Here is a 27,475-nt window from a genome sequence, read left to right as displayed (position 1 = left end):
GAGCATTAGGTACACAGTGTTGCCCCTGTCACCCCTGGCTTTCTTCTTCTTTTTTGCCTTTGGACTATTGCGCTATGAGGCGCTGTCCCTTCGCCACCTTCCCCTAGGCCGATCTTATCTGGTCCGCAATTGTTATGGTTGTATTGTAGTTTGCTGTCTATTCTATTTTTAACAATCTTCGGCTGACCGAGATAAGCTGGCATGTATCGAGTTTTTGGGGAAAACGTAAAGGTTCACCGCTCCAGAATCCCATGACTACAAGGCCATGGCGTTCTGGTGTTGGGAAGGCCCCGTTCGGGTACAGCGGAACTTACTTCTTGGATGCAAATCATCCATTGGACGCTGGAGTCGTATTACACCCTAGATAAAGAGGTAGCAACTTTTGATCATCGTATACACGCGGCCACTTGCACCCTGTCTAAGAAGTAAATGAGTGCATACAAGATAATTAAAAAGTGTAATATTGTTATTATGTAATAAGTAAGTTTATTGTACCGGGAGGATTTGCGAAACTCTTGTGTTTTCATTAATGAAAACGTAGTAAAATACAAGAGTCGACTAGATTATCTAATTTGAACCCGACAATTTTGTCCAGAGCCGTCACGTCAAGAGTTTTTAACTTTCTTGGAATCTTTCTTTGCATCCGTAAAAAAATTTGGAATTTACCGAAAAAAAGATATTTGCGAAAACCGCTCAAAACTCGAGATCATGAAGGTGTTGATACTAATAAATGCGCAGAATACTGAAATGTTTTTATTGTGTCACTCTGTATACGATTATCTATTCTAAGTTGCAAAATGTGGCATCACTGATTATTTGCTATAAAATTGCACAAATAAAGTAAAGTGTTAGTAAAATAAACTTAAGTTACGATTTATTTAAGCTACACTGGATGTTCTAATGGAGATTTCTAAGTTTGTATTATTATTCAATGAAATCTGTCTTCTACAAAATATCAGGACAGCCGCATAATTGTAATCACGACCAGCGGCAATGGCGCTCTTCACCAAAGCTAATGGTGTGAGAGCTATGCTGAGTCTGGTCGGGATATGGGTGTTGTTTAGCGCGTTCCTGAGCTATGTAGATAATAAATCTGCAAGTTACTCTACGTTCAGTAGACTAAGGTAATTTGTTTCGCTAATATATATATATTTTTTTAATTTAAGCTGTTTTCTTCTGTATATCTTCAGCATTCGGCATATGCATAACTTTACAAGGGGAATTACAATTGCGAATAAATCTTTAAGTGGTAATAACTCTAAAGAACACGATACTTTAAATACGACTAACCTAACAGTACTCCCTCTTGATTCCGAGGCTCAGAAGCCTATTATATTATTGGACTCACAAAATGTTTCCAGTGAATATAACCAAACGAATAATAACAGGTTGGTCAGACCATTGCATTCTACCAAAAGAGAAAACGGAGCTACAGTGAGAGTAAGATGTAAGGAACCACAATATGATGAAAGTGAGTTTTATTTTAATATATCCTGGAAAATGTACTTGACCATATTACAATTCTTTTTATACGCTTGGTCTAATATATTTCTATTAATTTCATAAGTCTTAATACTATTTGTTTATATGTTATTTGTTTTTTATTTTATAATTCGCTTTGATCGGGCTTCCTATATTTTTATCAGTTTTGACGTTTACGGGATTACATTTTTATGTTCTAAAGTACACTTTGATTAAGGATATTTGAAATAAAAAGCAAAACGAAATATTTTTTAAGAAAGAAAACAATAGTGTGTATGTCAGCAGAGATATTATATATGTATGTTATTAAGAGCTAGCACCTCCTCGCACTTAAGAAATAAACTTTATATTTTCCAAATATTTATTCCAATAAAAGGCGTGTTTTGAGAGATAACCATGATTCAATTATATTTATAATATACCGTTCCCATAACGGTCGGGTCTAAGTAACCGGAACAGACCCGGATATTTTCCGGCCAAGGACTGTCAATTCGGCAAAATTCTGCAGCTACAACAACAACAACCACATATAATTATATAAGGTTGTGTCGATACGGAACGACTATGTTTTTTTGTTCTCTCATAATTTTTGTGGTTACATTTTAATGAGTTTGTGTGATTTACAATGTATTTGTATTCACATGTATGTTATCACTCGAAAATCGAATTTTCATTAGTTGAAATCTTTGAAAAAATTATTTTTGAATCATAAAATCAAAACAATACAAAGCAAAATTGCTGAATTTGACATTATGGATCCAAATACTTTCGACTGTTTTTGGTCTATCGACACAACCTTATATAATTGAATCATGGTGATAACTGAATACGAAGAGAATTATGGATCAAACTAATTTTTTTTTGACCTCAGTATTGACATTTTATTGATTTGTAATTTCATCGATGAAAAAATCCCAAATTAAAATATTAATTAGTTATAATATTGACTATAATGTACCAAACATACATATGTTATAGATGCATTATTGCAGCCTGATTGTTTTTTGAAAATCTTATGTAGAACATGCAAATAGTAGTGGAATAGTGATTTTTAAAGATTTTTTAAATATTTTATTTTCTTGCTTTGCTCTAATGCGAGCTTATAATCACCCCTTGGCTTAGGTGCTATCTCGTGGTTTTAATATAAACTTGAAGGGGTATTCTTGTCTAGAGACATAAATTTTAGGTAATTTTTAAAGTGTCGTAAAAAAGGCAATCAATATTTTTACTATCGATTTTTTATCATTTGTTTATTAATGTTACAAGAGTTCAGTAAAAAATTAAAAAAAAAGTTAAAAATTTAATACACTGGCAGCTGATGAAGAGGGGGGTCTCAAAAATTTAACATTTGATTTTAACCGTTTTAGTCATCTGAAATGAAAAATAAGACTATCAATCTGCAAAGATGTCGCAATTGTATAAACTAGCGATAAGCAAAAAAAAATTGACAAAATTATTATTATTATTTATTCGTAAACGCCAATCGGCAATATACAGTAAAATGGAATAATAATGTTATTATTAATATTAGTATTGCAAGAGTATAGTAAGTAGGTATGTAGAGTGGCTGTCTAACGACGCACCTAGGTCTATAGGAGGCCCATTGTGATTAGATATAGTAAGTAACTTATACAAAAATTAAATGAGACATAATATAGAGAATCCAAAGAGGAGAAACAAAATTCAGTTAGCGTTAAAAATAATCTAATATAATACAATCCGAGTTTTAGCCATTGTCGTAGTCGCATAGATGTTTTCTCAATTCAATGTTGAAGGAATGGATGGAATCTCCGAAGAACTGGATCTGAGGAGTCAGGTCATTTACATAATTAGCTTTCCTGTTTCTAGGACCGTGTATGACTTAGCTTTTAGTTAATTTGGTTGTTTTAATAAAGCGATTGCGTCTGAGACTTGGCCCATCTGTGATTATTTCAAAGCTATTCTCCAGTTTATGTCGAGCTAGTAGAGAGTTGATCTGGAACTTTTTTTTACTTCATCCACTGCTGTTGTTGATGTTTGCCGTGTTAAGAAAAATGACAGGGACTTGCAGAATTTATACTGAATTTTTTCAAGTCTATTGACTTGAATATCAATAAATGGTGACCATATTACCGTCCCATATTCTAAATGGCGACTGTTTAAAAAAAAACGTTTTTTTTTATTTTCTCGTATTTTTTTTAATAATAGTTCATACCGGAAAGAGGTATATTAAGAAGATTCTCAGAAATCAGAAATTCAAGTAAATCGGTCCAGTAGAACTCGAGAAATCGTGGGTATCGTATTGAAAAGGTCTCGTCTGAGAAAAACGCATTTAAAGTTTCGCGTAAAGTTTTTCGTTGCCAAAGTCTGAAATGATATGTTATACTTACTTTTATTCAATCTACCATTCCTGGGTTATACATCGGACCTTATATTTAAAAAAAAACTATTTTCTGCGTTTCTCTTTTCCAATCTAGCAGTTCTGGCCTCCTTTGAAGCATTGGATGTACGTATTATGGAGCGTTCAATCCGGGCGCTGTCTCATCTCACAGCAAATAAATGAGCTTCCGGCCCAATTTTCATTCCCATAAGGGTCATCATTTTTAAAATCGGAATGAAACCTTCATTAAAAATGCAAACAGCAATAAATGTTGCTATTTCAATTACCTGAGGTCCGGAATGAATATGTTTCGGCGCGAAGGTCCAAATCAACGAGTTTAGAGACTCATTATTGTTTTGTGTTTCTGAACCTAAACATCGAGTTAATAATTCCTCTGATGATAAACTGTTATAAATTGGTTTTACAATTTCTAAAACTTTATCACACAAAGGAACATTATCATGCTGAAAATCCTCTAAGGTATCCTCAGATGCAGCTTCAATACGCATTGGAACTATTCTGGTACTAAGTAGGCCAAGCTGCGTTTTTCATGTCTTCAACAGAGTCTGAATGCCGGCGAATTGCTAAACCATAATACAAGGACAATTTATTCAAAATTTTATCAGTTAATTTGCCTTCTTCTTTTCCACCAACCCCTTTATTATCTCTCTTCGCTTTCCGTAACCTTGCATTATTCTTTTTGTTACATGTCCTACGCATTCTTTTTTTCTAGCAATGGGTCACCATCATAAGGATCCATATCGCGTATGCCTTTGAATGGCTTTGTATCATCATCTCCAATATATTATCCTAGATATATATATATATATAAAGGTGTGTGCATGTATAATATATATCAATTATACAATATATACATTTATAGTAAGTAAAATGTCTATAAATCGGAAAAAAGTGGTATACATATTCTTAAATAGTTAAACGTAGAAAATCGTTTTTTTTTGAAATTCTACACTAGAATACCCCCTTAAAATATTGATCAGTTTGTTTTTATTTCTGCATAAATTTTAAGAGATTTGTTCACTTTTGCCTTTAGATATGAATACAAAAAAAAAACTGCAACCTATTTTTTAATTTTCAGATGAAGGGCCAATAACCCCAAATACAACTCTTGAATCATTGGACATTGTGGAAGCTGAACTAGCACCTATGTTGAAGCCGGGAGGAGCATTTCTGCCGCATGATTGTATTCCGAAGGAACACGTCGCAATAGTCGTACCATTTCGTGATCGTTACGCCCATTTAACCGTGTTTCTAAGAAACATTCATCCATTTTTAATGAAACAGCATATTGCCTACAGAATATTTCTCATCGAGCAAACCAATGGGAAAGCATTTAATCGGGCTGCGTTAATGAACATTGGCTTCTTAGAAGCGTTAAAAATATTTCCATGGGACTGTTTTATATTCCATGATGTTGACTTGTTACCTCTGGATAATCGAAACTTTTATACATGTCCGCGGCAACCGCGCCACATGTCAGTCTCTATAGATACTTTAAACTTCAAGTAATAACTGTCATATATTTTTATCAAGTTCAACCAAGTGATTTTGATGTTTTTGTCTACAGGTTGCCTTATCGTTCAATTTTTGGAGGAGTATCCGCTATGACTCGTGAACACTTTCAGCTAGTGAATGGCTTTTCGAATTCGTATTTTGGGTGGGGTGGTGAAGACGACGATATGTCGAATAGGTAAGATATTGTACATACTTATAGCAAACAATATTTTGATGAGTTAAGGCATTTTACAATTTACTAATGAATTTTATAATTTACTTCAGATTAAAGCATGCCAATTTGTTCATATCAAGATATCCTGTTAATATAGCACGTTATATGATGCTAAAACATCCCAAAGAAAAGGCTAATCCAAAAAGGTGAATATTATAACACTAAAATAAATAGTTTTACATAATAAATGTTAATATGTTTTAATCAAGAAGATGGGAAAAAATCGCACCGGATCTTGTTTCCAGCCAAACAGCTGTTTAAGTTATATATAATATATATGTTATTTAGCACTGAACTTAAATTTGAAATAGATAACAAGGAGTTCAGATGTTGTGCATGTGAATATTATAAACTCTTAAAATGTGTAGGATTAAGCAAAACTATTTCAAAACGAGACTACACCGAAGCTATAATGCCCTTCACAGGTGAATTTTTTTATAGCAAATATATATATATAGATCTTTATCCTGATTTTTGATCGCTCCGTTTGAATGGAAGCTGTATGCAGTGGTGCAACCTGTACAATTTATTCTGAGATTGTAGCGTTACCATGGTCAATAGTCTGTGCCAAATTTCGTGCAGACACCTTGTCAACTAAAAAGTTTTCCGTACAAGAACAAACTTCCTTGCAAACTTAATACACCCTGCTCGGGGTAAAATAATGTTGCGGAATGAGATAAGCTTTATTCGCCAAAATTATCAAGCGAGAATAAGACGTCTTACAGGAGGATTTTTATCAGGCTCAAGGCCCAAACACATTGGACAATAGTCATTGTAATTTTCCATTAACAATGTTTGTTAAACTGGCGCACATATAAAACTGTCATAAAATACGTATCACTAAATTTAATGTTTTTTGGGTTTCACACCCTCGTGCTCGGGCAGCGCGGTTTGTGTTCTTTTTCATAACAGTTTGCTGGCACGTAATTCGCAATTCCTAGCATGTATAGCGAATTGCAAGTTTTTGCCTTCATACATCTGTTGAGCAATACATAAATCTAATGTTCGATACCAATTGCATATTAAAGGCGCATATAATCACAGTTATAAGACGTAAGTGAATGAATATTGATTCAAAATATTCTATATATCCTTCCATTTGTAATAGTATAAAAACATATTTTGTTTTTAAACAATAACGAAATCAAATATATTGAATAAATAACATTTCGCAAATATAATTAGATATTCAAAAAATTGTAGCTATTTAAAGGTAGTTTTGAGCGGAAGGCGTATCTTTATTCAAATATTTCAGACAATGATGGCAGAATCTTTTCTGTGTTAAGCTTTCAAGGTCTCAATATCCGTTATGTTTTATTCTAAATTGTAATAAAATTAAGTAACCTTAGTTAGATAATAGTAAATATTAGACCAATACCAAATTCTCATTATTTCATCGTCTTTTGAAATATTACAGTTTATTTGCTTTTTAATGGAGAATTACATTAAAAAAGTGTGGTTAAGTGCTAAACAAGAATGTCAACCTTATAGTTACATTAATTTTACACAAAAAGGTTAGAATCGGCTATATATATTTTATTACATTTTAGCGAGATAGACAATAAGTTAGCAATGCAAGTAACCAAAAATAAAAATAATTTCATATTTTTATTATAACATCATTATTTATTTATTATTTTGTTTACTGCTTACAGATATGAGAATCTCGTAAATGGAATCAGCAAGATGGAAATGGACGGTATAAATTCCATAAAGTATGAAATCTATAGCATAAAAGAATTTCCAACTTTTACTTGGTATCTAGCAGAATTAAAAATCTTCGATCAAACAAGTTAATACCTATAGTAATAGATTAAGAAAATAGTGATTCCTCAAATATTTATTTAGTTTTAAAAAAAAGTTAACAAATACACTTGTTTATTCTTATTGCTCTACCCATATTTAAAACTCATTTATTACAATTATTATTAATACACACGAATAAAATAAATATATACGATTTTGTAAGGTGTTTGTTTTTTTTTTGTCTCGTTTTATGAGGGTTAAAGTGAATACGAAGTAAATGCTTTTAGATGTTGAATGTCTGTATTAACACGCATGGCAAAGTGTGGTCTTTCGGTTTATCGAACCATAAAAATTATCTTATTGATGTTTCTTTATTACAAAGACATAAAATTGTAATTATTTGGTATTGCGATCGCTGCTATAGTTTTATCTTAAACTTCCCCTTCCTTAAGTTTCGTTAATCCAACGGTAGTTTAACTGTTGTAAAATATCTGCAGGAAATTTCTATGAAGTGTTTTTTAAGTTTTTATTAACTTTAAATTAGTTAAGCGTTCAAAGTCCTTTTCCGTGCGGTCGTTTGATTAACAAAATGCTATAACAAATCGAAAGCGTTTATCATTGGAAAATAAAGTAACGGTTTTGGGCGATTCCATAAAGGGACTTTCAGTAAAGCCCATACCAGCGGAGTATAAGTATGAAGTCCCAAAATCTTCGGTTTGTGCTATAAAAAATTAAATTAAAAAAAAGCTAATTGAATTTCCTAGAATGGGGCCGCCCCTAACAAAAGGGCGAAACCATATTAGTGGAGCGTTTTTAAAGACAATGGTGAAGAAGCTTCTTTCTAAGTTCTGTAAGGGAAATTATTTTACCAGTGATGGTGGGATGCCTAAGTCAAATATTCTACGTAATGAATAACATTTCCCAAGAGTTTCAATTCAAATTAAAAAAAAACTGGGAAATTGCTTCCTGAAAAATATATGTTCTTCCTAAATAAGCATTTGCATCCAAAAAAAAAAAATATTATAACATTTATAGCATGCGTCAGTGCTTTGGAAAAAAATTACCACTTCTAGTCATCGGAAAATCTCAGAACTCAAGACCTTAAAAAAAAAAATTTAATTTATTTATCAAAGTATAAATGGCCATCTGTGGTTTAAAGCTTTGGAAAAGAGCACATGGCCCACGCTCTAATAACTTTATTGTGCATATCTCACAAACAACCAAAGCTATTTTAACGAAACTTGCTGAGAATAAGCCTTTCTATAATTACTTTACGCACTGTGAAAATGAGTGAAACCAGACGATAACCTTGGGCACTTCTCATATAACAGTTATGTCGAAAACTACAAAAACTGCGCTACCTTAATAAATAAATGCGGCAGAGACATTAAATTTTACACCCGATATGAAATTAAACGACTTCACAGAAGCCGGTATCGAAATTTAACATTCTATATGTTTCTTTCACTTTACAATATATGTATGGTATATATTATTGAAACTCAGAGAGAATCTTCCTGATAGTAGGGTGGGTAAAATCAGTTTAATACTTCCCTTAGCTCCCATTTACCTAATATAAAGATTTTAAAACATTCAGTTGACTTTATGCCTTCTATATATGTAGGTCAATATGTAAGTTTTCTTAATGAAATTCAGAGAGTATTTCCTTCTAATAACAGTGTATCCTTGTGCCTAAAATAGATAAATTGGGCCAGTACTACCCCTCGTCACCATTTCCCTAATATAAAAATTTTAAATTTAGAGTTGGCTTTATACCGTATATATGGGTCAATATGTAAGATATCTTCGAAATATTACGTATAAAATCGAATATGCTATAGTTTAGAGCTTGGTCAACACCTAAAAATATGCCCCCAGACTTTATCGTTGAAAATTGCGAGAGTATAAAATGTTCGGTTACAGCCGAACCTAATTCTTTATTATTTGTTAAATACATAACTGTTAAATAAAACAGAAGAGTCTATTTGATTTTAAGGCAGCTGAAATTGATTTATTATTCTATCAACTACATATGAACATATATTTATTCCAAATTGTATTCATCCTTCCCAAGTGGCTGCACACATTAACAATTAAATACTATTGAATATTTTTTGTTTTTATGCACCGTTAGCCCGATTTTTAAAATTTTTTTCTTTTTGTTGTTCGATTTGTAATTTAATATTATTATATACATTTTGGAGGCTTAGCTAGTGCTCTCAAATTGTTTATAATAAAACTACATTGTACCGTTAGAGTATTTTTATTAAACACATTATTTTGTTAATTAGCATATATTTTTTGTTGACAAATTCGGTTACAAACATTAATTTTTTATGTTAATATTACAGTAAAGCTAATCATGAAAATAAGCATACAGCTTTATGACACATACATATGTTCAAACATATGCACATTTTTATTATACCTTAAAGGCACGATATTTAGGCGTATAATCAGACAATAAAGATATTTGACACAAATTGTATTTATAATAATGGTTCCTCGGCAAGTGTAACAGTATATACATACTTATGTAGAAATATATATACATATGTATATTACGTGCAAATTTTTTTAAATTTAACAACTCTAAAATTTAGAGCATTAAAATGGTTAAACCGTTCTTGTTATTGTATATACAACGATAATTCACCAACATTGAACATTTATGCGAAGATATTAGCATTCTCGACAAACTTCTTTGCGATCCAGTAAGTTTTGGATATTAACAATAAGGATAGTAATGTCTCATTTCCATGACAGCACGTTTTTTCGTTCTTATGTGTGAGTTATAAATATATATTAATAATAATAGCATTTCGTTAAAAAGAGTACACATTGGCAAATAGAATATTCATCCTTACGTATATACATAGATAAATAGATAAAAATAATTAATAATAATTTTTATAATATTTTCTTTTTTTAATAAAATCAAACTAATTTCCATTTATCGATTTTTTAGTTTCATTAATTTATTAAAAATGTCTAATCTTTATCATCGCTTCCAAAATTGGTTTGTATATTTGTTTATTGTCTTGTAAATTTCTCAATGTGTACTAAATTTTATTTAGAGAGTGTATGGAGTATTATTTAATATTAGTGGTACATACATATGTACATACATATATCTATATTTACATTCGAGAATTTATTTCAAAAAATTAATTTGATTTCGATTTACATAATGGAGCATGGCATAGCACAACAAAGTGGTAAACAAATAGGAACCACTGCACCTCCTTGTTTAGTTTTAGTTTTTGATTTATACCCGGACTCGTACTCATACATTCCAGAGCCTTTAGCCCAACGTCCCTAAAACAAATAAAACATAAAAGTAAAGTAAAGTAAACATTCATTTGCAAAGCAAAATAAATAAAAGAGCTCTAAGGAATCTTTCCGTACGTTTACAGATATAATTACAATTTTTTTAAACCTGTTAAAGTAAGTGTTCTCATGTCTATGACTGCGTTCAGACAAGGACTCTTTTGTCGCTTATTATCGGCAAATTCTCTTTTCATGTCCCTTATTGCTTTCACATTAGCGACACAAGACCGATAAATTGAGTCGGAACATTTTCTGCATATCCTTTCATATCACATTTTAAAATTGTACGCGTCATGTTCGCATTGCACAAACATATTTTTGATCAGCTAGTTTTTAGCCTTGTTCAACCTTTTCTAACACATTTCTATTATATTAGGGACAAATTATATAATAAAATTAAACTTTCCGTACATAATGTAAATATTCATTTGAAATCGAGAGCTATTTCAACAATGAAAGGAATTTCAAAATGAAAAGGAATGCTGAATTGCGTAGCACCGATCTGAACAAGAACGCAAAACGTGCTACCTGCGCGTGAGTGGCACGTTCCATTCCTTTTTCCTCGTCGTCTCATCGACTAGAAAAACAGGTTTGAGCGACAAAAAGAGTCCTTTTGTAAACATAGTCTGTATCTTGCAAAGCGCTGTCAAGATAGAAAAATCCACTTGTTCGGCACTAGCATCGAGTTTTTGTGGGATGCTTATTACGAACTCTAAGGGCATGAGATCTTTTAATTGATCATCTTACCCCAGCCGCTGACCCTGCAGCCATTTCTTCACGTTTTGTTAACATTATTTCATGTCCAGGTGGGTAATAAACTTCTTTTCCCGCCTTATTTATTGTAGGAACATGTTGACTTGGAGTTGCCACAGCGGTTTCTATTTCCCGTTTACGTGGAGTAGACAGGTCAGCTCGGTCTACAGAATCAACCTGAGAAAGATCGAAAAATATTAATTTGCCATTAATATGGAATTCAAAATATGTACATACATATCTATACACATACTTGAGCAACATGGTGCACATTTGTGTTGATTTATACTTACTTGCCCAAATGACTGCATGAGTTCGTCAACTTTCTGCGGTGGACTGGTATTAGTTGGATACTCGACTCCATCAACGGGAAATGGTGCTGGTTGGGTGGTTGGTGATGGTTTACCATATGAACTGTCTGGTCCTTGACGAGTGTTTGATGTAGATGAAGATGAATATTTATATGTTACTTGAGAAGTGTTAGCAGGCCCGTGTGGGGGATAGCCATTACCACTGGGTAGATATCCTGCTGGCGGTGATTTGTTTTGAGGGTTGGCTGGTGGTAAATATCTGGGCTGCGTATCTGATGGACGAACTGGTGATCCATGGATAGTGTTCACCACATTTGAGGTTTCTTTATAAATATATTTTGTGGTTGTCGGTCCAGGAGGATAAGTATCATGCGTTTGGCTATATGGTCCATTTTGTGGTGGTTCTTGGTGTATGGGATACTCTGGAGACCGTTGAGAAGGAAAGCTTCTGAACTCTGGTCCGGTGTGAATATTTTCAGTTGTGTTCATTTTATAACTAATAGTTCTGTTGCTGCCACTTGGTTGAGGGCTACGCGGTTGTTGTAATGGTAAATTCTTTTGAAGAGTGTTTGTTTCGCGATTCTCCCGCACTTCATACAAGTGATTTGTAGTTATGGGACGCTCATTAGTCCTATTAGTTGTAGAATAGCTTTCCGTATTATAAACAACAGTATGTGGTACCACTGGAGAGACTTGGGTTGCGATAGGACTAGACTGTAGTGTGGAGCTGTTAACTTCATTACGTTGAATTGTGTTGTAGCGAGTGCTTGAAGTTAAAGGAGTACCTCGGCTTAGTGTGCCGATGGCTGGTACTTCGTAAGTATAGGTACGAACTGTAGTGGTAACTTTGGTACCAGGTAGTGGCAATATATCTTCAGTCAAAGGCAAATTCTGAAGATCTTTCTCTAGCTGAGTTGTTGTTGTTGTGGTTGTGGTACCGGATGGAACCAAGTCTGTACTGTCAATAATGCAGTTGCTTTCATACAATTTGTTCTTGCTTTCATAGACGTTACCTGTGATAAAACATCGGAATTTCGTAAAATCAGCTTGTTAAGCTACGGATTTGTGTAAAATGTATTACTTACTAGATCCGTAGAGTTTTTCATTCGGTTGATAGTCACGTTGAATGCTAGGATAACCATTCGACTTTAGAGTACTGTATTCTGATGTCGAAAAGCCTTCAATTTCGTCCTGCAAAGGATGTGGAATTGACCGTTGTGATGTTTTCATAACTCGCATGGTTTTCATAACAGTGCCACCAGGTTCAACGTGTTCTCGGTCCCGTTCCCTGAAATTAATCCAAAACCTTTACTCAATTTAGATCTAAATTTGGTTTAATTAAATGGTATTCTGTTACACCATTCCATATTGAAATAGCATACTATGCGAAAGCTTTTTGTACTCACATCGCTCTATAATTGGCAGAATTTGATAAAATATCTAAAAAAAGAAATTTGGACATGAAAATTGCGGTTGATGTGAAATTTTAGTTCTTTCGTTACCTTTATCTTTTGTGATTTGACGCTCATGTTTCAAGTCTTCCAATAAAGCATCCAATTGATCAATATTTGTATCCAGTGACTTATTCATACTTGCTATGTTGTTATTACCCGAATTGGAATATTGATAGGATGACTTCTTGTACACATAGCCTTTATCCTCCTATTGAGATGAAGATTTAAAACATTTTTTTTTTTTTCTCATTTTGTTAGTTTTTAAAATTGAACTTTTATTGTTTTACCTTGTTACCCCATTTTGCAGGTGAATCGCCTCTTTTTGATGAGGAGTAATTTTCTGAGCTCGTCGTATACTGCATTCCTAAAAAAACGATTTCTTTTAAGTCTCTAATAACAGTAAGCTCAGCTAATATGAAATTGGTGGCTATTAAGTAATATAGAATAAACAAGTTAAATGATTATGCCGGCGATCAAAAGAAAATAGTTTGGCACTTGTTCTATAAACTTTCAATATATATAGTATATACCTTAATCAAGGAATCAATGTCCAATTTAAGGAAACAATTACAAATTTGAGTGATTGAATTGAACTACTTCTAAAAATGCAGATGTTCGTCATATCCGTTATGATGTGACACTTGAAATTTGAAAATCAATACTTCTCTGACTACTGCAAACAATGGCCATAAACAACGAGTGAAATGAAATGAACTTAGTTTGCTTCTTCTTCAGCAAATATTAAAGTAAAATAAATTGTAGTAATATAATTTATTATACTTGAATTTAGTTTACTTTTGAATTAAGACATTTTTACTTTGTTACGAAAGAAAAAACTAAATTTGTATGAAATAAAATATAATCGCTTTATATTTTTACAGCTTTCTTGCTTTGGTTTTTATTTTTATTAAACTTTGGTAATATTGTAAAATTTAATTCTATCTGTGAATATACATATATGTACATACATATATAGTTAATTATAGTGAGGAATTTTTTTTATAGAATTTTCAGTATTAAAATTGCCAATACTACCTCGTATAAGCTTACGTATGCTATGATGGCAGTTATGCTTCAATTTATTGTGTAATCCATATTTTCATTCAAGAAGCTATTTCACGTAGGCGTCTAAATTATCTGCTTTAACAGGTAAATATTTGTTGGAGTATGACACACTAAAATGTATATTTGTGGATAGATATACCCAAACGCCTTCATACCATTACAAGTAGAAGGAGGATTTAATTTCAAAAAGTGATGCGTAAAAAATACAAATTATTAATAGTATTTATAAAAATTTTATGGCGTTAACATTTCAGTAGATGTTTGTTCAATATTCTTCTAGTATTCGTGATCTGCCATTCATATGAGACAAAAAATAATTTTGGCTTAGTTACGGTAGAGTAGTCCATACAGAGGTATTATGAACATGACTCAATTAGATGGTAGAGAGAGAAACGAACGAACTTATCTAAGGCTTTTTGGATTTATTTACCTTACCTTTCCCTAACAGGTCTTTCCGAAGTTTATTTTGGCGAGTAATACTATTTCGATATCGAGAGACAAAATTTTAACTAATATAATATTATATTGTAAATTATCACGCATAGTCGATACTACCCACGCTACGTAAATATCGCCAAATGGACATAACGGTATTTTCTATATAAAAAATATTACAATGACAAAAAATTACTGAGGCTGTTGGAGATGAATTCTATAATTTTTGTTTGAAAAAATTATAAAACATTATGACTAATGTGATCATTATATAATACACTACAATTTATATAATTATTTTTTGACCTTTTTAAAGAAATATTGAAAGTTCTCAAAACTAAAATAAAGGTTTTATTTGGTCAAGTGAATTTAGCGCCATATTTGTAGGCGTAATATTTTTATATTAATTGGAACTTTTTTATGTAATGGTATTTAAAATCGTATAACGATGAGATGCTTATAAATGAAATTTAGAACGTAATGTAACCTTAGTTAATAACATATAGAATTATGTAACACTGTGTGTACATGCACACGCATTTGTATCCCGTAAGTGGTATGCAAACACAAAAATGTATATAGCACATACATTCATATGGACATACGTATATATACTATAATTTTATACATGCATGACTGGGTGGAGAAGCGTCAAAATACGGTTATTAGACTTAATTGAAATCACAATGAAAAATCTGTTTTCATATCTCTGTTCATCATTCAGTGAAAATAAATCTATATTTATATGAAAATAATACATATATATACAAATTTGTATATAAGGTACGTGTATATAAGGAATATACACAGATATTAGAAATATATGGTATGTACATATGTACATACACGTGTGCCTACAAGGCCACTTGAGTAGGTTTTTGAATTTTCATTTGTTGATTACTGGCAAAAACATTAAATTTAAATTTAATATTTAAAATAAAGTTTGGAAAGAAGCAATTCAAGCACACTATTCGTGTTTGTGATTAATGGGAAATAAAATTACATAAATGTACGTTAAAAGGTAATTGTGCAATGTGCGTTATACAATTTCAAGGAAAATTAAATTACTTATGTACACATATTTGTACTTGCATCTACTCGCGCAATTTTATGGAAATGTCGAACATGGTATCCATATACATATGTATGTAGGTATGTAATATATGTATTGGCTTATATATAAATTATTAAAATACGAAAATATACACACAAATTTACTTATTTGCGTATATCAATTGACTTATTAAAAGGCTAATTTCTAGAATACAACCCGTCAGACAACAGCAGTGATCGCACACTGAACAAATGTTTGTGAATACGTATACTCACGTTTATATAGAGTGTTGTTTGCATAAATTCAAATAGAATGATCTCATATAATCTCGTTTATGCCAAATGAAACGTAGAAAACAAAAACGGAATGTCCGAAGGTGATTTCGAAAAATCAACAAAACACAAAACTGCTCGTACATATGGCAGTGTTCGCCACAATTATTTGTATGGATATTTTACTAGTATACATACATACATATATTTATATAAATATAATTTAATATATATGAGTATATTTGGAAATTATGCTTGCTATTCGAGTTCACCTTTACATTTCACACACTGGATATATGTTAATACACACGTCCATACATACATATCTACAAATGAATGTACATATGTGTACTCTAGTAAATTATAATTTTCGTAATATATGTACATATATCTGTATATAATAATATGTACCATATTAATTGCAAGACATACCCGACCGTGGCCTTCGGGCCTTGTGATTCCTGCACCTAAATTAAATAAATTAACTTTATTTCATTTTGGGCCTCTTGCGAGTGATAATTTAAATCAATACCGCCGATTGCGTACAACTAAAAATATTTATGAGGCGAAATGTGAGCAATATACTCATTTTGATTTTAGTATCTTTTATATATAGCCATGTATTCTCTACAAAACATGTGCACGTACGTATGTAAAAAAATAATTCATCGCTCAGATCATCAAGCTTTTTACAATATATTCCAGTTTGTCATACATACATATATATGTACATTCATATACCATCTTCGTAGATATTTACACACTATATACAATTTAAATATTTTGGAAATCATCGTGTTTTTCTTTATGTGATTAGAAAGGTGAAATGTAATTAGCTGTTTTTCGTTATTTTTTCCGCGTGAAAACAATTTGGGTTGACGAACTACTCTATTAAAACCAGCTAAGTAGCTTTTTGAGAAATACTTCAAGGACAAGTATCACCAAATCGTTTTTTTTTTTTGCTTCTGTATCAAAGTAATAATTTTTTTCATAGGAACACATAAGTTCTAATTTCTTATGAGGGACCAAAAGTATTGTGCTCAGATTGCATTTAGCATATTTCGAAGGAATTTTATCTTTATATCCTATAGCTTAATGCATGTACCAAAGTTATAAGACTTAAACAACTTTAAATAGATAGACATAGATGTGCATTTTGAGTTTTGTTTCTGAAGCATTCACCGTATATTTTTCGACTCTAACGTCATTGGTGATTAATTTTTTTATTGTTCTCAGTTTGGGTGCTATTAGCATCTTTGCTTTTGGTGATGATCTCCGCGTCTATTCATTGAGTATTAGTGAGTGGTGTCTGCCTACAATTATTGATGCATGAGTAAGTATGTACAGGCATGTATGTACGTGCATATTAGGTAAAAATATTGCTCGTCAATAAACTTAAAAAACGATATAATCAAAAATGAAAACAAAAATCTAAAATTAGTTCACCGCTACTGAGCATGTTTTGAGACAGTGAAATCTCTGCTTTTCACATCTGTCGGCGATATTTATGTATATTATTTATTTAATTTCTTCTTTTGAGCATGAATTTCGCACTTTTTTAGTCACACCCGTTATAAACATTTTGACGATAACATTGGTTTTAATTTTTCGCTGGGAGTGTGTATATACATATTCACGTATGTATGTGTGTACACATGTGTATAATTTTGCTCACATTTGCTATGAAATTTGGCTAATTGCCATCGAAAATTACTTGCAACTGGTTTTCACAGCCCACTTCCTCACACAAACTAGAAATTGTTACATGTATGTATGTGTCTATGCAAGTATGTAGGTATGCATAAACGTAGGTAGCATAGTATGTTTACGTTGTATATTATGATTGTAGGCATAGACATTTTCGTTGAAACCTGTCTTCTATCGCTTACACCTACGTATAAACATCACTACTGCAAATACATACTTATGTACATACATACATATATAACAGAATTACAAGGATAATGTACTCGTTCATTCATACATATATTTCATTGCAGTTAAATCACCACATACGCATGAATAAACAGTTAGTTTCGCTTTGCAAAATTGTCCCAAATATCTCACATACTTTCTATTTATTCGTGCCACCAACGAAACTTAGCTCTTCACCGATTTTCAATTATTTTTGAGTTCAGTTTCTGGTATTATTACTTGACTAAACGACTAAAATATACCGATGCAGCATGTATCGGTATCGTTTTCTTGGTATTTTGTTTTTGGTTTGCTTTCCTTTAAGCACTGACAACTTTGAAGATCCACAACGAGATGATGGTGTGCTATAAATGCGGCGGTGTGGCGGGAGTATGTATTTGAAAATGAGCGACCAGTTTCGTTGCGAGCACTACACACGTTCGCGTCGGCAATATATTGTGTACTGTGGCACTGGCGCCAGCGGCCTGCTCTCGAGAAGCTCAAAATGTTTGCACGAAAAGCAGAAAGAGCTACCATGCAAATAGTCCACCTTCTCCTCGGACGAATAGGTTTTCACTTGAGCGATTTCTTGTAAGATGGCTACTCTCTTAACACACTCGTTGGGCGCTCTTATCTTATAATCAATATAATGATCAGAAATTTAAACACATATTTGAATCTTTATAAGCAACAAACTTTTGAACAAATAACTCTTGTGCGTACTAAATCACTCAATCCCCTATTGATCTCAGAGTCTGGCTTTATTCTGTCCGCAAGTTGAGTTGCAAACATTTAAAAATTGACTTTGGTGAATTAGAAGCGTGTAAAATAAATCTTCGAACATTTTCTACGATTATTTTAAAAATAATTTTGCTTTTGAAAACAAAAATAAGATTAATTAGTGCAAATATTTATCAATAATTACACAGCTCTACAAAAGAAAACAACTTTTTTGTTGTCCTGGATATCTTAGCAAATTTTGATGGTTTTAAGTGCCCAAATTACGAATTTATTCATGAAATTGTTAAGTGTGCTATGATTTTATGGTAATTGCGGATCTTATATTTTGATCAATTATCGGCTTCTTAATAATAAGTCATGATTAGCTTTGGAGTTCGCATCTTATTCACAAATGTCCTATGTAACCAAAAGTACCAAATTACGAAGAAATTGTTAAAAACATACTGACGACTTTTCATAATCAAGGAGTAAATACTCGTATTAGTATTAAGTTAGGCCATCTGCACAATCATCTGGGTTAGTTTTCGAAAAGTTAGGAAATTGTAGTGAGGAATAGACAGAGCAGTTTCACCAGGATCTAAAGGTAATGGAAGAAAGGTATCAGGGTTGATAGGTTCGGCAGGTTACTGCGGGTCTTTCAATAGAGATTGTTAACTAGAAAATCATAAAAGAAATAATCATTTATTGAAATATAACATATGTTTTCGACATTTTTCTCTCTGTTTACTTGAATGTCTCCTTATTTTTCAAAACAAAACTAGCATTACTATTAAAAAATATGCTATTTTGTATCATGTGTTCTGAGTATTGACCCCATTCAACCCATTTTTGACACAAGGGTATAATATTATCAAAGAAACATTTTCCCCGAATTTCAATAATATATCTCATAGCTTGACCGATATTTCCAGCAAAAAGTCAGCCATAGACACTTGCGTTCCCATATTTGGCGTCGGGTTCTTCAAAAGTTATGGTTTGATTTTGACAACTTTTGGACGTAAGATGAAATACCTTGAGAATTCACTATTTGTGAAAAGTTTTATCCGGATACATTGATTGGTTCTTGATTTGTATGCTGGAAAGTGAATGAATCGTATGGAATTTAAAATTGTGCTATATGGAAAGTAGGCTAGTTTGTAATCCAATTGTTATGCACCGAATTTGGTTGAAATTTCCCCCTAAATATGGGCGATGCCAAGCCCATCGTCAAATTTTGACACCGACTCCTATAAAGCCCTCTCGTACCATTTCGGGTGTAAAATTGTGTCTCTAAAGCATTTAGTTATTGATTTATCGCACTTTTGGTAGTTTTCAACATAACTTTTATATGGGGAGTGGGCGTGATTGTCATCCGATTTCATTCATTTTCACAGTGTCGGTAGGACATTTCAAAGGGGTTTTATCCTAAGCGAATTTGGGTGATATGGCTTGAATAGTTTGGAAGATAAGTACACTAAACTTATTAAAGAGCGGGGTCACGCTCATTTTTATACCCTGAACAGGGTATAAGCACCGTGACGAGCTGAGTTGATTTAGCCATGTCCGTCTGTCTGTCCGTCCGTCTGTATATACGCGAACTAGTCCCTCAGTTTTTAAGCTATCGATCTGAAATTTTGCACCTGTCCTTTTCTCACAAAGAAGCTGCTCATTTGTCGGAACGACCGATATCGGACCACTATAGCATATAGCTGCCATACAAACTGAACAATCGGAATCAAGTGTTTGTATGGAAAACTCTTTCATTTGAGGAGGTATCTTCACGAAATTTGGCACGTATCATTATTTAAGGCAATAATCCAATCTCCGGAGAAATTGTATAGATCGGATGAGTATAGCATATAGCTGCCATACAAACTGAACAATCGGAATCTAGTGCTTGTATGGGAAACTCTTTCATTTGGCGAGGTATCTTCAAGAAATTTAGCATGGATTATTATTTAAGGTAACAATTTAATCTCGGAAGAAAGTATTCAGATCGGGTGACTATAGCATATAGCTGCCATACAAACTGAACAATCGGAATGAAGTGCTTGTATGGAAAACTAAGACGAGGTATCTTCACGAAATTTGGCATGTATTATTAATTAAGGCATTAAGAAAGAAATTGTATAGATCGGGTCACTATAGCATATAGCTGCCATACAAACTGAACAATCGGAATCAAGTGTTTGTATGGAAAACTCTTTCATTTAACGATGAATCTTCACGAAATTTGCCATGGATTATTATTTAAGGCAATAATATAATCGATCGGAGTAAAGTGCTTGCATGGAAAATGGTTTTATTTGACGAGGTATCTTCACGAAATTAGACACGAGTTCTTGCCTAAGACAACAAATTATTCTCCGCATACAAATTGAACGTTCGGAATCAAGTTCATGTAAGGGGCCTTTGTATTTGTGAAGGGTATTATAGCTTCGGTGCAACCGAAGTTAACGTTTTTTCTTGATTTTTTAATTTTTTAGCCCACAGGTGCCTTTTGCTGCTGCAATCCCCTCTACCAAATTACAGTTTTATATCTTAATTTGGTTTTTAGTTATGGCATTTTATATGTTTTCGAATAATGGCGTTTTGTTTGCGTGACAGACGGACGGACGGACAGGCACTAACCCGGATTTCAACTCGTCTCGTCATCCTGATCATTTTTATATAACTAACTCGATTATTTTTAGGTGATACAAACAACCGCTAGGTGAACAAAATTATTATACTCTGTAGCAACATGTTTCAAGAGTACAATAAACTAGAGCATTTTTATTTGCAAAATATTACTTTTTAACATATTATTTTTAGTTTCCTTGTGTAGTCACTCGCTTGCTTTTATAAAAAGAGCTCGATCTTTGTGAGAGTATGTGAGAAAAGTATCCTAGCGAGATATTGGATGATTATTAACAAATGGTAATACCGCTCTACTAGCGATGAGCGACATAAGGAGAACAAAACTTATGATGAAAATCAGGAGTTACCACAAAAAATACTAAGTAAATTATTTTGAAATCGACTGTTATTTTATTTTCAGCAAAGTAATAACCAAAATAAAAAAATTTATGATTATTGTTGGTTAGTTCTGTATGGATTGTTATTTTGTTCAGCCGATTTCGATCGAATTATAAAAAAATTTACAAACTTTATTTAACAATAATTACAACAAGCCAGGAGGAACTAAGCCGCACATATAATACTTTCGCAATTTCCAAAGATCGAAGCCGAAGGCATATTTTCAGGTGTTAGGTCAATTTGCGGTTAAGAAATACTATAATTTAATTAAAATATCGCACACATTGATCTAAATAGACTCTTTAAAAACGACTGGAAACTCGCAAATAGTGATATTAGGTATGTGGAGGCTAGGAGAAGTATTGACCCGATTTTAACAATTTTCGTATAAGGACGGACAATTATCATAGAAAAATACTCACAAATTTATATTTACAGTATAAAGACAAATATTATCTCTGAACTTAAATAATATATTTCACAGTTGGCCAACATTTTCAGTAAAAAGACAGCTATCTCAAGTCTAATAACTGTCAAAATCAAACCATAACTATTCAAGCCCCCAGATATCGGGAATGTGGACCTAATAGAAAGATTTTCGAACTTCCGGTTGACTTAAATTGTGTGACCGTGTTTTTCTCCTAACGGTGCATCTACCTAAAATTGATAAAATCTAATAAAAACTTGCCCTAGCCCCACATAACTAATATCAGGATTTTCAAACACCCGGTTGATTTTACTCCTTATATATTGTTGATGGCATGTGACGTACCTTACTGAAATTCAGAGAGCACCTATTTCTGTTAATAATATGTCATATAGCATTATTACCCATATACCTACCTAATAAAGGATTTTCAGACTTCCGGTTGGCCCTATGCCGTTTATATCGGTCAATATGTAATGCTCGTATATCTTAGCAGAATTAACTGAACGTATAATATTTGATACACTTTAGTCTATAATTTTGGATATACTTAAGTCTAATGGCGAAAATATGTGAAATTATATTATATTCCATATAATAGTTTCCGTTATTATAATTATTATTATAATGTTAATGGTTCAGCGCTGAACATGAATGGAGTTGGTCTCAATTCCCACAACAGTCGGTTCTGCGATACCGGAATTGACCCGGATTTTATCCGACCTGAAGTCCTGCAACCTCTCCACCGGTGTGAGTAAGCTTTGGACTACTGTCAAGGCCCTGTCAAATCCGAGGAGATATGACGATCGGGTTGAAATTCAATGCTATGGCCATGCCTCCTCGGACCCGAAGAAGTGCGCGAGCTATTTTAACCGGCATTTTACACTGCACCCTTCGACTGACAATTCCAAACGATGTGTTACCCGACGGCTGCGCAAAATGCCAAAAGACTGCGCGTCACTTACTTTCACCGATGGGGAGGTTCAGAGTGCCATCACAAAGGCCAAATCGTCCAAATCCATTGGCCCTGACGAAATAAGCATGCTGATGCTAAAACATCTGGGCTCGACGGGAGTAAACTATCTCACCAAGGTCCTCAACTTGTTGATGGCCACTATTCAAATACCCGATGTGTGGACAGTCGGAAGAGTGGTCCCACTACTGAAACCTGGGAAACCCACCAACAAAGGGGATTCTTATCGCCCGATAACTCTCCTTTCCCCAGTAGTGAAGACACTTGAAGCCTTGTTACTCCCGATGTTCACTCACCACCTCAGCCTAGCAGAACATCAGCATGGCTTCCGGAAAGTGCACAGCACTACCACAGCACTTAGCGTCAAAAACGCCCAGATAATTCATGGCCTAAACCAGAAGCCACCCTGCAAGAGGACGATCCTCGTAGCGTTGGACTTGTCGAAAGCCTTTGACACAGTCAACCACACAACGCTACTCGAGGTCATCGAACAATCTACGCTCCCTTCAGGGCTGAAGCGGTGGACCATGAACTACCTGAGCGGTCGGCAGTCATCCGTACTATTTCGAGGTCAAAACTCCAAACTGAGAAGAATTAAACAGGGGGTTACGCAGGGTGGTGGCCTCTCCCCTTTACTGTTTAATTTCTACATCTCGATACTCCCTCAACCACCAGAGGGAATTTCCGTGACCTCGTACACTGATGGCTGCACGATATTGACGTCGGGCAATGGAATCGATGGCATGTGCTCAACAGTAAACAGCTATCTCTCTGATCTTTCTCCCTTCTTCTCTGCAACAAAATCCTCAAATCGCTTGAAGGCAGCTCTTGGGGAAAAGACAAAGAAACGTTGCTGGCAACATACAAGGCAATCGTTTTCGTAGAAACCACCCCTGTAGTCGCCTGCTTGTAGAGAGCCGCCTCCTAGGAACATCAAGAGGTTTTTCCTTGATTACGTCGACGACATTAGACAGTACGCCGACCGGACTTCGAACGCAACGAACTTCAGACAGGCACTGACCGCCATTCACAGTGGAGCCATCAACACCTTCACCGACTCCCTCTCAGTGAATGTATTGTATTACGAGTCAAACCACCACCCATAGTAGATGTAGAGCTCGAGATGCCTCGCGAAGCCAAAGTGTTCCTCGCGCAACTTCGTTCTTGATACTGTAGCAGGTTAAACTCCTACTTACCCAGAATAGACCCCGACATACCAAATGCATGTCCTGCGTGCAATGAGTCTCCGCATGACATTAACCACCTCTTTGCATGCCCAATAAACCCCACTCATCTAACACCCTTCTCCCTATGGTCCGACCCCGTCGAAACAGCTCGTTTCTTGGGCCTCCCGTTAGATGACCTCGACGACATCGAATCTGGAATTTATCACCCAAATGGGGACTAGGTAATCGTTACAACAACAATGGAGTTGGTCTGGACATTGGTCTTATTCTCATATTCCTAATTTCATTAATTCTGATCTTCTGGTTGATATTTTGTACATTATCTAAATATATTAATCGATAGTTTATAAGATATACAATTTCAGCCAAAGGTGGGTAGTGCCGCACCCATTGTCCAATCTTTACTTATATCTAATTTAATTTTAAAAGTAATGTTGATCCAGTTCCAACTGAAGCTCTTTGCGGTGACCATTACTAATCCTTAGAGGTTGAATTAAAATCAATTGGGCAAAAAAAGTTAGTGTATTTAAATAAATTTTATTGAAATCTACCGAACGGTATTCGAGCTACAATGGTCAACAGATCAGAAGTTTCGTTTTGAACAAAAACGCGGAAAGTATTTGACGGATTTACTTAAAATTTTTGGAGAATACTCCCAACCCGTGAATGCTTCTGACGTATATATTTACTGAATCATTGCAATTTTAGTAGTTTTGGACAATACTGTTATATGGGGAATGGTCATGATTATCATTCGACATCATCTATTTTCACATCATAATTTCGTTTGATTACTTGCAAAGGTATGACATTTCAACGAAACCCTAGAAGATGCAACGTTTATTGTCTAATTTTTGACAGGAAGAATGGTCCTATTCCAAAGTTGTAGAACAGATGATCCTTTCTACTGTGATCTTCTGTACATAATATGTACATATATATTGGACGTTTGGTTTTCACAGAGGGTACTCTGGGCCGCTAGGTTTATAAAAACATATTGAAATACAATTTGAAGGGAACTGTACAAATAGATTGTTTGGGTATTAAAAAGAATTGAATTTCTCACAAAAGATCTTAACGATCTCTAAGTAAACGGTTTGTTTTTCGAAACTGGCGTCTATATAAAACCTTCAGACTGCTAAATTCGTCACCACACTTTTCAAACATGCGAGTTAGATAGCAAAAATTATCGATTTATATTAAAAAGGTACAAAAAAAAAAAGAATAAATCGTGTAAGAAAAAAAGAAATTTATTAATAGCGAATAACTTTAAAGTCAAACGGAAAGGATTAAGAAAAAACAATCAACTGAACAAGTGATTAAAAACCGAGTTTGAAAGATTAAAAAATTTAAAAAATCTTGAATTAAAATTTAGAAAATAAATATTTAGCTATAAATTTAAAATGAAAGGGTTATTTTAATTATATGAGCAATCTTTATACATTTTTTTATTCTTGAAAAAATGTAGTCTCAATTACATAGTAAGCCTTAGGAAATAGCATTAGATATTTAGTGCAAACTTACATACGAGTATACGCAATTAAATATATTTTTAAATATAATGCAGCGTAAAAAACCAAATCAATAAACAAGGATTGCAAATTATGCAAAATATTTAATGTCTATAAAACGAATTTTGATACAATAAATTCTTATTAGTAATATATGAAATTAATCTTTTGCTGGCACTTCAATAACTCTGGGCTTATCGATAATACGAGCTGTTTTATTGCCCTTTTCAACAATACCAATTATCCAAGCCTGATATCCCTCCTGCTTTTCTATATCTTTGCAATAAGCAGCAGCTTGTTCTCTTGGTAAACAGATAAGAAGACCTCCAGATGTTTCAGCTGAATGTCCTTGCAACAATTGAAACATATTTCCACAGGCTTTTGCAACTGCAGCCATCTTAGCAATTACAGGCAGGTTATGTATAACAAACGACACATCTTTTTTTTGATGCGAAGCAAGAGTTTGCGCGTGTCCTAATAATCCAAAGCCGGTAATATCAGTAGATCCATGAGCGTTGTATTTGTGCATTAGGCGAGCGGCTGTTCGATTCAAACGGGCCATTGAACTCATTGCTCGATGGTATGCTTTGCGGACATCTTCTTCGGAAACTACAAGTTTAATGCGATTCCACCGCTCTGGTTGATCTAACCACTGGTGAGCGTTCACAGCAACTTGAGTTCCGAGTGGTTTAGTGAGTACCAATACATCACCTACAACAGCATTATCCGGAACTATATACTCATTAGGTTGACATATGGTTGAAGCCACTCCACCAATGGTACACCAAGGATTCACTACACTTTGCCCTCCTGTAACAGTGGTTCCCGCTTCCAACGCCGAATCTTTAAAACCACGCATTATAAGTGGAACGACTACATCGCGCTCTTTTTCGGTCATTTTTGTGCTTACAGCAAGCAGCATTAACATGTTATCGCAATCTGTTACACCCATTGCATACAAGTCACTTAAAACGTTGGCACATGCTATCTTTCCCATCATATAAGGATCATCAACAATGGGATAGAAAAAATCGGTTGTCTGAACTAAACAGAGACCCCCGTGACGTAGGGGGATAACAGAGCAATCCAAGCCGATCCCAATGCGTGGTATAGCCATATTCATAAACTGAGCATCTTGATCTGAGGCATTGGAATAATCCTGCTGCAATGCCGAAACAAGTTTACCAAGAACTTCTTGTGGCACTTTACAACCACGTCCCTTTAAATCCGCAAACCTAGTCAGTCTGAAAGAGGGTTCCAGATCATGAGCAGTTGGATCAAATGGTCGTCGGAGTTCGGCCCCACTACCACTTCCTTGCAATTCAAGATGTGCAGAATTCAATGCTTCCACTTGGTAACTCATTGTAAATTCCCTGTATTTCAACTAATAAAAACTAACTTTGTGCAAAGTCGTTTAAAATCAAACACCACAACTACGAGCCAACGACTACGATTTGATAGAAAGGTTAAGTATTATTAATGGCTACCTTTAGCGCTCGCTTCGACAAATAACTCACATTCTCCCTCGACACACACACTATTGTCGTTGGCCATGCATGTATATAAAATTTTAACCCGAAGCTGCGCTAGTATGAGTATTCGTCACTTTTATTGGCTGATTTAGCAATGGCGGTATGAATCGGGCGAAGTCAGTATTTCTCCCGGCGGTCATAGTAGGCGATTGAGTGTTTTCTGGCAGTGTTCATGGCATTTC

At 33.9% G+C, this 27,475-nt stretch overlaps 3 protein-coding genes across 7 annotated transcripts; 1 reads left to right on the top strand and 2 right to left on the bottom strand.

Annotated features, from left to right (window-relative positions):
• Window positions 1–810: 810 nt before the first annotated feature.
• Window positions 811–7,559, top strand: beta4GalNAcTA (beta1,4-N-acetylgalactosaminyltransferase A). Of its 2 annotated transcripts, none has more exons than XM_014235299.3 (6): window positions 811–1,124; window positions 1,191–1,447; window positions 4,941–5,367; window positions 5,430–5,552; window positions 5,642–5,737; window positions 7,247–7,559. In XM_014235299.3, the coding sequence occupies exons 1-6, from the start codon at window positions 994–996 to the stop codon at window positions 7,386–7,388; spliced, it is 1,176 nt and encodes a 391-aa protein (XP_014090774.1). In that variant the 5' UTR covers window positions 811–993; the 3' UTR covers window positions 7,389–7,559. The 2 variants fall into 2 exon arrangements, with proteins under 2 accessions (XP_014090774.1, XP_014090773.1); XM_014235298.3 differs by having other exon boundaries at window positions 813–1,124; window positions 1,191–1,471.
• Window positions 7,560–9,581: 2,022 nt separating this feature from the next.
• Window positions 9,582–18,402, bottom strand: LOC106617838 (uncharacterized). 4 transcript variants are annotated; one of them, XM_014235258.3, is made up of 8 exons: window positions 18,083–18,402; window positions 13,473–13,549; window positions 13,234–13,393; window positions 13,138–13,171; window positions 12,817–13,019; window positions 11,714–12,744; window positions 11,415–11,597; window positions 9,582–10,655 (listed from the first exon to the last, which is right to left on the bottom strand). In XM_014235258.3, the coding sequence occupies exons 2-8, from the start codon at window positions 13,545–13,547 to the stop codon at window positions 10,521–10,523; spliced, it is 1,821 nt and encodes a 606-aa protein (XP_014090733.2). In that variant the 5' UTR covers window positions 13,548–13,549; window positions 18,083–18,402; the 3' UTR covers window positions 9,582–10,520. The 4 variants fall into 4 exon arrangements, with proteins under 4 accessions (XP_014090733.2, XP_036213301.2, XP_069965332.1 ...); XM_036357408.2 differs by lacking the exon at window positions 18,083–18,402 and adding an exon at window positions 17,996–18,014; XM_070109231.1 differs by lacking the exon at window positions 18,083–18,402 and adding an exon at window positions 14,681–14,699.
• A 7,443-nt stretch (window positions 18,403–25,845) lies between these two features.
• Window positions 25,846–27,367, bottom strand: Sps1 (inactive selenide, water dikinase). Its single transcript, XM_014235257.3, has one exon. The coding sequence runs from the start codon at window positions 27,122–27,124 to the stop codon at window positions 25,922–25,924; it is 1,203 nt and encodes a 400-aa protein (XP_014090732.1). The 5' UTR covers window positions 27,125–27,367; the 3' UTR covers window positions 25,846–25,921.
• Between the last annotated feature and the right edge of the window lie 108 nt (window positions 27,368–27,475).

Source organism: Bactrocera oleae, chromosome 4 (genome assembly GCF_042242935.1).
Source record: "Bactrocera oleae isolate idBacOlea1 chromosome 4, idBacOlea1, whole genome shotgun sequence".
In the NCBI taxonomy this organism is placed as follows: Eukaryota; Metazoa; Arthropoda; class Insecta; order Diptera; family Tephritidae; genus Bactrocera; species Bactrocera oleae.
This window is presented reverse-complemented; position numbering and strand designations above follow the sequence as displayed.